At 39.2% G+C, this 11,362-nt stretch overlaps 1 protein-coding gene and 1 long non-coding RNA gene across 4 annotated transcripts; one reads left to right on the top strand and one right to left on the bottom strand.

Moving 5' to 3' along the window:
* Window positions 1–660: 660 nt before the first annotated feature.
* Window positions 661–4,602, bottom strand: LOC135618680 (plant cysteine oxidase 2-like). Of its 3 annotated transcripts, none has more exons than XM_065119796.1 (5): window positions 4,037–4,601; window positions 2,590–2,708; window positions 2,334–2,493; window positions 2,013–2,219; window positions 661–1,195 (listed from the first exon to the last, which is right to left on the bottom strand). In XM_065119796.1, the coding sequence occupies exons 1-5, from the start codon at window positions 4,257–4,259 to the stop codon at window positions 1,071–1,073; spliced, it is 834 nt and encodes a 277-aa protein (XP_064975868.1). In that variant the 5' UTR covers window positions 4,260–4,601; the 3' UTR covers window positions 661–1,070. The 3 variants fall into 3 exon arrangements, with proteins under 3 accessions (XP_064975868.1, XP_064975871.1, XP_064975870.1); XM_065119799.1 differs by having other exon boundaries at window positions 2,013–2,114; XM_065119798.1 differs by lacking the exon at window positions 661–1,195 and adding an exon at window positions 1,248–1,706 and having other exon boundaries at window positions 4,037–4,602.
* Window positions 4,603–6,649: 2,047 nt separating this feature from the next.
* Window positions 6,650–11,139, top strand: LOC135618679 (uncharacterized). The gene is made up of 6 exons (XR_010489100.1): window positions 6,650–7,179; window positions 7,381–7,524; window positions 8,804–8,922; window positions 9,018–9,143; window positions 9,553–10,728; window positions 10,838–11,139. It is a non-coding gene; the product is annotated as an uncharacterized LOC135618679 (long non-coding RNA).
* Window positions 11,140–11,362: the final 223 nt, after the last annotated feature.

The following is an 11,362-nucleotide window of genomic DNA, read 5'->3' as shown; positions in this document are numbered from 1 at the left end:
AACACAATCAAACAGAACACCAAGATATACGTGGAAAACCCCTTCAATGTGAAGGGTAAAAACCACGGGGCAAACTAGAGATAATCCACTATGAGAATAATGAATATACAAATCTCAATCTCTTGCCCAAAACCCAAGCAACAACCACAAGAGAATAACTGGGATACAAGGATCACGTTACTGCCCACAATATCTAAAACCTCCCAAGTAATCACAGCAAGAGCCTACTGTAGATTTGATCTAACCTGAGATGAGAACACTGCTAGATGATTGTGAACAGTCTCTCTGCGTTGTCCTTGTCTTCTTCCCTTTCTTTCTCTTCCTCTTCTGCCTTGTTCTCCTTCTTCTCTTTGGAATCTCGTCGCTACAAAGATCTGCCTCGTTGCTGCCTTTTTATAGCTTTAATCTGCCTCTAAAACGCAGCCACCACACCCCCCTAATCTTAATTAGGGTTAGGTTAAGAGGAGGTGTGAGCTGTGGGCTGATAAAGCCCACATGGGCTGAATATGGGCCATCAGCCCAACATGCAACAATGGACATTTAAGAAGTATTTATGAGACCAAAACCAAAGGATCTTAACCTTCTAACCAATGCAAGCATCACTAATGCCAGTGAACAATCAACCACCTCAATCTCAACCAAGCAAAAACACAGCAAGCGAATAAAAATGACTTGGAGATTACAGAAACGGAAGAGCAATCATCATGTCTTATGAGCCCCTGCGTAGTTCATCAATACATGAAATCAGCAAGCTTCATACCCGATCTCGTGCTTCACAAGCAAATTGAATGCCTGGAATAAGGAAAAAGAAAAAAAAGCAATGTTCTATGGTGCCAAATTATCTGGAAACAAATCTCTGAGACACATTTTGGGTGTGTTTAAGCTGAAAGATCTATCGAAGAAACAGAAGAGTTTTAAAGGGTGGACAAATAGAGTCATGATTATTTCTTTTGTCATCTAAAGCTTAGTGTCCTTTTCTTTACTTGTGTATCTACAGTTGGGTGGCAGGCTGCTTAGCTTTCTTTTTGTGCTTTGCTGCAGAAGTTGCAGCATCATTGCAAAGTTTGCCATCAGCGGCCTACAATTTTCGGGCCCCTGTACTCCGCACCACGTACAACGAGATCATCGGGCTTGCTCTCCCTCTCCTCCAGCCATGCATACTCCTTGCTTTCACCGGACACCCCAATTGCTTTGCCTGAAATAATGATACAAGCTGCCATAAAAACGCTTGCCTTACAAATGAACATTTGCCTCAGCACAGCACATACATCAATAATCCAAGATGGTTAAGTGAAGATTTTTGTCACATTTTCCACTTGCAAGGTAATTTGTTTCATAAAAAAAATTACAGGGGATGTGTTTTTGATGCCCAACATGATTGAAAAAATATTGAACATCAAAAACATCTTGACACCTCACGTCCATTAGCCAACAAACAATTTAGCAGGCTCAGAAGATCTAGAGATACAGTTACTAAAGCAGCCAAAATGAGAGCAAGGACAATTCAATGAAGATTACAGGCGAACTAAATGGTCTTTTTGGTCATCATTGATAGTGACAGCCATCCAACTCAAAAATTTAAAGTTCTGACACCTCTCAATGTACTTGACCACATAATTTGGACAAGGCCACCATATAACTTAACGAAATCAGTTACCTTCGCATCATTGGCCACTAGGGTATCTAGTCAACTGGAGACCTATGACCTGATCATTAAAGCATCTCAATAAAAACCATATGTGACATTATACCAAATATCTTAACATAACATGCAAAGAAATTTCTGGATAAGAAGTAAAATATTAGGAACATTCATGTAAATAATCAGAACTATCAATTTTAAATAAATATAAAGACAAATGACCTCATTTACCAACACTACTGTATTCTTACAGGCTTTTGAAACTAATGTAATTGTCCATGAAATTGAATAAAATGGATGCAACAATGTAAGAATTTGAATAGAGACATCAACTGAAAGGTCAAAGTGCAATTTGGAGTCAGGAACATACCCGGAAAGCTTGAGAACACATACTCCTTGTAATAAGAGCAAGCCCTTCCTTCGCCGTCATTGTATGGTGGTCCAAGGACATCCAGAACTGCACAGGAGGTTACTGCAGTAAAACAATGCATGTTACCTCCAGTAGTAGGGTATAAAACAGACGTCTCACAGGGTGCCTTAAAGATGGCATCAGTGTTCACCTTTGCCAAATATGCACCTGCAGTGTTTTTTTTGACAACAATGACTAATTAATGGCATGAAAAACAAGTCTGAAAGGAACATGCTTCCTTAAGATTTCATACAAACGGAAAGAGTCCAACTGCGCACACACCATTTGAGGATTTAATTTTCTCGTTTGAGCCTTCAGGGTCATTAACCCAATCGTACGACTTAATGTGCATGGAGCCAAAAAGAAGTTTGCTAACAACGGTCATGCCTGGGTGATTGTGAAGTGGAATAACAGCTGCTTGTGGAAGGCAGAAGATACCAATCTGCAAGATTCCAGGAAGCAATAAGGGAGAACTATTACTTGCCAAGTAGTGATTCAACTACATGCATTAAGCAGCAGTGTAAAGAATGTAGGATACCGAGAAATTGGAGCATGCATAAAGGTGCAAATATGTCACAGGAGGAGGCCCATCCATCACAACATAGTGGAAAAATGGAAGATTTGGGCTTACACCAACATCCGTGAGCTTTAGAGTATCTGCATAAGAGGACAAGGTCACAACTATATCAGATACATGGCACAGCCCCCAAAGTGATCGGGGAACAGTAACCAAAGAATTCCATGCAGAATTGAATATCTTCATATATGATCTCATCCAACCACAAAATGCTACAAAGCAATTTTGCAATACATTCAACTGATTACTATTCAAATTTCCCTATTTTCCCACATGTCAAAAGCGGAGATTCCCAATGATTAGGAGACCAAGAACAACAAGAAAGTGATTTCATGACCATCATAAACAACAAGAAAGTGATTTCATGACTGCCATATAGTGAATGCACTGACATATCCCCACAAAAAGCTTGATCTTTTATTCAAGCAGTGCAATATAAGACTGAATGACAGATGAAAGGGATGAAAAAAAAAAGGACCAAAAAGCCATTTCATAATCATTGGAAGAAAAAAAAAACCTTTTGTACTTACTGAAAGTAAATATATAGATACATAATGTTAAAACAAATATTAGGTCATTTACTAACCACTTTAGGTTTAACTTTTAGGGTTTATGGTCACCTAATCAAATATTTAAGATGGTATCAGGGCAAGCCAAGAATTTAAATCCTATTTGTTCCTCTTTCTGAGTGCTTATTAAAAATATTTGTGTAATACCCATTCTTTATTTGAGCATGCACCATACATTTGGGTTTCGCTCACAAGTTAGATCTAAACGAGCTCATGATGAGAATATCACATGGTCCATTTGGGCTTTCATCATGAACTTGGATTTATTTCATACGTCAAATACCAGCTTGTTCACATAAATCGAACACTTTCTTAACAATTCTGAGATTTGTGGTCACTCGGTCAAATCTTCAAGACATAAAAACACTCCTAGTTAATGTTTCCCATGGCAGAACGGAGATATACACTTGTAGATAAGAACATTGGATAATGATAAGAGTAACTCCTGGTTCATGAATCTATAATCTTTCAAAACATTCAAGAATTTCAAATTTTGTAGTCTATAGGTGAAAAGAACCTCCTGTTACTTCTCAAGTTCTAATAAACCGTGGTGGCCTTAAGTAGGACAATACGTGAACCAGATCTTGCAAGGAACAGTAGGCATATCCAACATCTACTCTTCCTAATACAACCAAAATTGCAGATTTTAAGCTACGAAATGTCATCTTCAATACATAAGCTCGGCATGAAGAAGTGTTTGTGAAACTCAAGTCAATAAAGAACAAACTACTAATGCCTTAAAGCAATCCAGATAATCACATTCACTCAAAACATCAATTTCTACAAAGCAACCCGTGTGAGATAAAGCAGAAAGCAAAGTGAAAATAGAAGAGTAGTACCAAGAACGGATCGGAGGCGCTCCACATCATCCGCCGACGGGATGAACCCACGCCCGCCATGAGCAAACACCTCCTTGCAAGTCTCAAAAAGCCTCTGCACGGCACTCGGCGTCGACGTCGGCTTCTTCTGCCGCCTCTTCTTCTTTTTGGAGGAGTACGTGTTCTTCTCCGTCGCCAATTCTGCCCTTCCCTTCGGGTCGGCCGAGCCGCCGTCGACCCCCATCCCAAGCGAACAGATACAAAAGCAACAACGAAAGGCCTAAACGGGGAAGGGCCAATCCACCGAACCCCGAACGTCGGATGCCGGATCGCTAGAACTCGAACAAACACAAGAAAGATCGGCCCTCGGGCAGGAAGAAAAAAATCAGGACGGCTGCTGCGCTCAAGAACAAGTTCATGAACTTTGCTTTCTCAAGAGAGAAATCGGGATAGGGATTGCGATGGCTGCCGAGGGGGTGAAGTTGACACGGACCGATCGAGAGAGGGGCGGAGTTACCAATTTTTTATGGTGTGGGAGACGAAAACCAGGTGCCATGGCAAGTGCTTTCCCGTGGGCTGCTCCAAACTGCCACTGTTCCGCGTGCCGCGGCTCTATATGTATGCGATGCGCTCCACAACAATATATATATATATATATATATATATATATATATATATATATATATTGTTAAGGTAAATAACCTCAAGTCGTGGTCTCGGGACCGACGCGACTTGGTTTGGGTTCGGATGACGGGGATCTCGCTGGGATGCTCCTTCCGACCGTTGAGGTGGTCGATCCCGGTATTCCGATTGGGATGGGGTCGTTATTCTCTCCGGACAAGAACTCCTCGTTTGTGCGTTCAGTGGGGATCTTCGGCTTTGCACCTGCACAAAGGTCGGGTCGGGGAGCTCGGCCCGACCCCTCCGACGATCAAGTTAGTCTGTGGTCATGGGGGGCTCGCTCTCTTTTTAGCCAAGTTTTTTTCTCTTCTTCTTCTTCGGCGCGCAAGGGTTTTTATAGTGAGAATTACTGTTACACGATGTGCCCGCCCGTAGGGAGCAAGATCGTACTTCTGGTAGCGTCTGACATTGTCGTTTGCGTGGCGTGGGGGATCGAGCCTGAGCAGGGTGTTAATGCACCTCGGTGGGCGTTCCGGTCCTCTTTGACCGGGTGCCTCATCAGGTCAATAGAAGCGGGAGGCGTCATCTGGAGTAGCTGATGTCACGCGAGTCTTATCGCAATTATTACCCTCATCATATACATATGTATACATATATATATATATATATATATATATATATATATATATATATATTAATGAATCATGTCACATTAATTGAATTAATCGATTTAGGTATATCAAAATTCATATACGATTTAATTTACATCTTCAATTGGAGAAAAAAATTAAATGAATATAAAATAATAATTTTAAAAAAATTAACGTGTGGATGATTGTGATAAGCATTTCGAGTTCTTTAATGGAAACCAAGATGTTCGCTGCTTGGAGTAAAATGTACTCAAATATGAAATAATTCGTTGGAATTAACAATACATTGCTCTATAAATACTTTGGTATTATTTTAATGAAACACTACGAGGATAAAAATACATTTAAGTTTATTTGAAACTTCCTTAACTTTTTATACAATTGGCTGAGTCAAAGTCAGCTTCACTCATAATTAATGTCGTCCGACTTTAGATGTAATAATCCTATAAAATTAAAATGTTTATTCGATCCTTAAATTAGTTTAGGATGAAATGGATGATTTGAAAAAGTATAAAAATTGAATTCTTTTATTTATGGAGCCCACTAATATGTATGGTACATACAGCGATCCCAACAGTACCAACAAAAGATCTCCATGTTAACACTATGTAATACCTCGAATCCAAACATGATGATCACACGCCCTTGCACTATTCAGCGTTAAACACTATAGAGTCATTTTGAAAAGCTCGGAACGATACCACACGATGCGGGTCTATACAAGTTGGTCGACGCTTGTCCGTAAGGTACAAACCATCCTCTCGAAGAGTTGATGATCATTAAAAAAAATCATGTACGATTGATCATTCTTTGCAAGTATATAAGCTAACCTCCTGACCAATGTCAGGACACTAGACTCACTCTTATTCCATTAACTATAAGTTAAGTTTCGGAAGAGTTAAGTCGAAAAATCTTCCTCCCGACCTCAATTTAAGTGCAGAAGCTAGCGACAAAATTCACAACTCATGCCAATTCGACACTTACTTCTGTCACTCGAGTCTTCGTATGAATAATCTTATACATTCGGGATTGAATTGAATCATGCTAACAGTACAACATGACGTAAAGGTTTACTAACACTCGTATAGTGGCATATGAAGACCGTTAATCTCGAGATCGCGGTTATAGAGAGCGGCATATTTAATTAAAATTGTGATATCATCGTAGGCACGTATTGATCGATCTAACTCAATCGAGATGCAGCGGTGATGATCACATGTTGTCTACGTGACTTTGGGCTGTCGGTGTGTGCTGCGTTGTCAATCATGTGTCGGACGCTTGTCACGTATATGGTGTCGACGTGTCATCTTGTTTATATGGTGTTAAGCTATTGGCGTGTCCGACAATTATTGCATGAATAGTTCGTATTTGTTTGTTAAGGAATGGCGAATCACGAGATGTTGTGTTCACCATTTTAAATTTATATTTTATTATGTTTTTATTAAGGTCTTCTTTTCCTCTAAAAATGCAAGAAAAATTCTGTCTTAGTTCGTTCTTTAATGACAAGCGCAAGTATTTTGTGCCTCGTTTGCTGGCTGCAATGATGCCTACAGTCGACGGAGTTCGATACCTCGTGCTAGGGTTTGTCCATTCTCGCCTCGTCGCAGAATCATGCGATGAAACCCACTCTGCTTACGGCAGCCATTCCCGTTGCCTCCGTCTCCTCTCAGCTCGATGATGTCTTCTGTTTCGGGAGAATTGGAAGGAATCATGCATGTATGGGTTTTCGAGCTGGGATCATGAAAATCCCTTTTTGCCCCCTTTCCAAGCTGTCGGTGACTACCGATCGCTCCCTTGTGAACCGCTCTAAAGAGAGGGTGGCTTGGAGATGCAGTTGCGCTCTTCCGGCATCTACGAGCACCAAATTCCGAGCGAAAAATCTCGAGGAGGGATGTAAGCATCGGAAGCCCCCGTCAGGATCGTTTCTATCTTTCTTGTGGCTAACTTGATTTCTTGCTTGCGTATTTCCACCGAACACGTTCTTGTTGTGGTTATGAAGATGTCAATCTCTCATCTCGATCAAATCTGTAGGTTTCCTTTGCATGTATCTATTTGATTTTTTTACTTATTATATGCCTTTCTTGATGAATTCAGAGTTCGAGGTATCATACTGGACTACATGTTATTCAGAATGACTGCTTATTCATTGAGCTTTTTGGGGATGAGGATTCAGAGGAAATCTTATTTTGTGGTTTAAGGATTGGAAAAGTATTGTTGCCTGAAACTCCTTTTACACAAGTAAGCTATATTCTGTTCGGTTGGCTCATTGGTTTCCCATTCAAATGGGTTTTGGTATAAGGGTGAAATTTGGGAGGGTTTAATTGTTTTATGAGCACTGAGGTGTCTAGTTTAGGAACTAAATCACCCAGTGTGACCCATGTTGAGATGGTTTTTGAGGACCATGATGATTATAAACCTATTGTAAAGCCAGAGGAGAAGCACTGATGGCTTCTTATTTTTTAGGAAAACAAAGTTGTAGATTGAGAAGTTTTCCGCTCAATAAACAAGTTCATGGTACCCCAAAAGGTAAACTGTTGTTGTATGGGTTTGGAACTGTTACAACTTATAACCTTTGATCTAAGTTCTGTTCTGTAGCCATTACCAAAACTGATCGTGAAGTTATCCTTGAGGGAAAAGTTAATTACACTTATTCACATGAACTAATATCAATCATCTGTTTCTTGATAGTCTAATTCAAGTTCATGGTTTTCTGAATGTATTCGACTATTGCCTAGAAGTAGTAATATATGAATTCTTTTTATGGCTCAAAAGTTTCATAACCTTCTTACCTAAGATATATGAAGTAATGTCAAAAGCGACAATATTTTATTATCTCAATGAAAGTTTATATTTACTCTCAATTCTATAAACATAATCATATATTTTTTCACTTCCTCAATCAGTCTTCCAAGGTTTATATTGCATTTGAAATGTCATTTACTTAAACAAATATGGGCATTACATGGATAGACAAAAGATTGTGGGGCAGTGAATTGGTGTAGTTTTACAAGTTTCTCTATTTTTAAAACTAAAGTTGGTAGTCAATTTGAAGTACTCGAGCATGATTGCACTCTATACATCTTATAATTTTTTTTTCATGAAGAGCTAAATATTATATTTTTACCTTATTAAATGACTACAATCCCGGGTTAATACCAATTTAGATGTCTGATCTGTATGACTAATGTGCCTGTGTTGAAAGGATGCGGTGAGTCTTAGCCATATCAATTGTATGCTTCATTTCTTCCAAAAAACATTGAAGTTCTATGAATCCACTTATGGGTTCACTCTGGACAATATGAGGGAGAATGGGAGACTAATTTCTGACTTGCTAAACTTTTTACCATCCTGTGATTTGCACTGCATGATAGAACGTTATTTCATCTTTTAGTTTAGATTTTTGAAGTGGTATCTACCAGTTTCAGTACCACAAAATTATGTACATTTAGCAAAAGGGGTACAATATATGGACCACATTCTACATCAAATTCAATTTCTTTTTGTATGGTCTTAACAGTGATGAACAATTTTAAGAATGTTCCGGAATACCTGTATATTTGGCCTTGCTACTTCATAAGCGGACATATCCATCACAGAAGATAAACCTGCAAGGAAGCAAGTAGAAAAAGCTATAAAGTTAGTTGAAAACCTAAATTTCTTGTTTCAGTCTTATTCTCTTCAAAGTCTTAACATTAGATTGAAGACTCGTACTTTTTTGGATGTGGTAACAGGAAAGCATTTCATCAGCAGGAAATTACCCTGACAGTCAAGGATGTATAGTTTAACGGGCATGAAAGGGCCATCAAGGTTCAGTATGAGTGCCAGTATTATCGTGGAGGCCTTTGAGGATATGGAAGGTCGATAACTGCTTCTCCAGATTTCCCTTATTTGCCTTTTATGATCGAATTGTGTACCTAGGCATTCATGTAAAATATCATTTTGATCAATATACTCTCCAAAATACACCAGATTGCATACATTTTGTTTTCCAGTCTTTCATAGATGTGCTGATCACGCCTTTCTCTTTATATTGTGAATAGATAGTTCCAGTTGTCCATTGAACTTCTTGCTACTTAGCTCCTATGGTTAGATTATGAATACACCTCGAAACTTGCAACATTAGTTCATCCACAGTTAACTGTTGATTTAAGCAATTTGTTGTCCTGTGTCCTTGGGAGAAGAAGTGTCAATCATAGAACAATTTTTTTACTGAAACAACTTGAACCTCAATACTTCGAATTCATACTGAAAACAATCACATATCAGCTTCCAGAATGGGAAGATGGAGATGGTGGATCAGAAACCAAGCCGTCTGACATAATAGCTGTAAGTAAACTGGTTCAGATATCTCAGATATGCTGATCTTAAGGAACACTTTTTCAAACTGTACTTTTTAAACATAGATGCTACTTTTCATGAACCATTGTGCTTTTCATGTTGCACTCTTTCTATTTGGTTAATTAAATAAATCTTATATCTCTACATACATTCGATAAGACATACAATGCTAGTATGTATTTTTATGAGTAAACATTGTGCTGTGTTTTTGTCTCACTGAAGCACTTGTCATAATGACAATAGCATATAGTAGATGAATTCTTGGATTTCTATTTACTATTGTTTATCAACTCATCATAATCACAGACCCACATTGGTAAGAGCCTCATGCACTGAGCTGGCCAACATGATTTGATTGGGTCAAGCGAAGCTGACCTGAGGTCAATTGCATTTATTTATATTTCTACCTTTTTTAGGATTCTCATGTAATTTTTGTCCTTTTTGCATTGCTTCAATATGAGCTATGTATAAGAGGGTTAGAGTCAGTTTGCGATTCAGTGTTCTACCCAATCTGATTTCAACTCTGGATGCCCTTGTTCTTTAATTGAATGGCTCCAGAGGACTCCAAGCTTATTGACTGATTTGATTCTATTTATGAGAGTCAAAAGTAAATCAAAGAAGCATCTACCTGTCACACCTTTGAAAAGGTGACTATTGTCGGAACCTTATTTATTTTTGTCTGTGGAGCCTATATTGTCTTTTTGTTTGTCTTACAATATACATCAGAGAATATCACTCATTTTCTAGTTGGCTTATTATTACTGTGTGACAAATTAGGAGTTGTTAATGATAAGTAGCTTTTGTATCTATAGGCCTAGTGGCTTTATATGTCCTGATATTTGACTTTATTCTTGTTGGTATCAACATCTTTACGCTATGGCTTCGGGGCTAATACGGTTGGGTTTGGGTACGAATGATTGGAGATCTTCTTGAACGACCCTTGAGACTGCTGAGGTAGTCGACCGCGGTGGTCCGATCGCGACAGGGTCACTGTTTTCTCCGGGAGGGGACCCCTCGCTTGGGCATTCGGTGGGAGGCACTTCGTCTTCGTCCTTGCACACAGGTCGGGTCGGGAGAGCTCGGCCCGACCCCTCCGACGATCAAGTTAGTTGATAGTCTCAGGGGTTTTTCTTATTTGATCTCCCTTCTCTTCGTTCCGAACGCGAGGGTTTTTATAGGGAAGATTATCGTTTCCTGATGTGCCCGTTTGTAGGGAGTAGGGTCGTACCTTGGATAACGTCTGACACCGACATTGGAGTTGCGTGAAGGACAGGGCTCCTACAGGATGGCGACGTGCCTCGGTCGGCGTTTTGGTTTGCTTCGACCAGGCGCTGTCAGGTCAGACCGAGGCAAGCGACCCCCGTAACTCTTCGGTCCGCGTGACCTAGGAGACGTCACCCGGGAGCATGTGACGTTAGTTCGTGCCCCATCATTATTATTACCCTTATCAATTTTTTTTTTTCCTTCTAGTTATTGTCAATCATGTCTTATATTTGAACTTGTTATACTCCTATCCTTGCTCATGTTTATTACCAGCATATTACGTTTTGAAACGACATTAGCTCATGGTAATATGATCGACAAGTTATTGTCTATCATATCTTGATGTTTCTATTCGGTTGACTTATTTCTATTCTAAAATTTCTATGCAATTAAATTATTTCATTACCATCTTTCGAAAGACAGGTGACTTCCAATGCTTTTAACATCAATTCGTTCCTTCAAAAAAAAAAAAAAA

Source organism: Musa acuminata, chromosome BXJ2-8 (genome assembly GCF_036884655.1).
Source record: "Musa acuminata AAA Group cultivar baxijiao chromosome BXJ2-8, Cavendish_Baxijiao_AAA, whole genome shotgun sequence".
NCBI lineage: Eukaryota > Viridiplantae > Streptophyta > Magnoliopsida > Zingiberales > Musaceae > Musa > Musa acuminata.
Note: the sequence above shows the minus strand (reverse complement) of the source record. Positions and strands in the feature narration are given on the sequence as shown.

Bases quoted from the DNA above. Each gene is read 5' to 3' on its own strand.
- LOC135618680 (XM_065119796.1), bottom strand. From the start codon at position 4,259: ATGGGGGTCGACGGCGGCTCGGCCGACCCGAAGGGAAGGGCAGAATTG. The intron at 2,494-2,589 runs GTATCCTACATT...GGAATCTTGCAG, and splicing joins ATGCATGCTCCAATTTCTCG to ATTGGTATCTTCTGCCTTCC. The intron at 2,220-2,333 runs GTGTGTGCGCAG...AAAACACTGCAG, and splicing joins GAAAATTAAATCCTCAAATG to GTGCATATTTGGCAAAGGTG.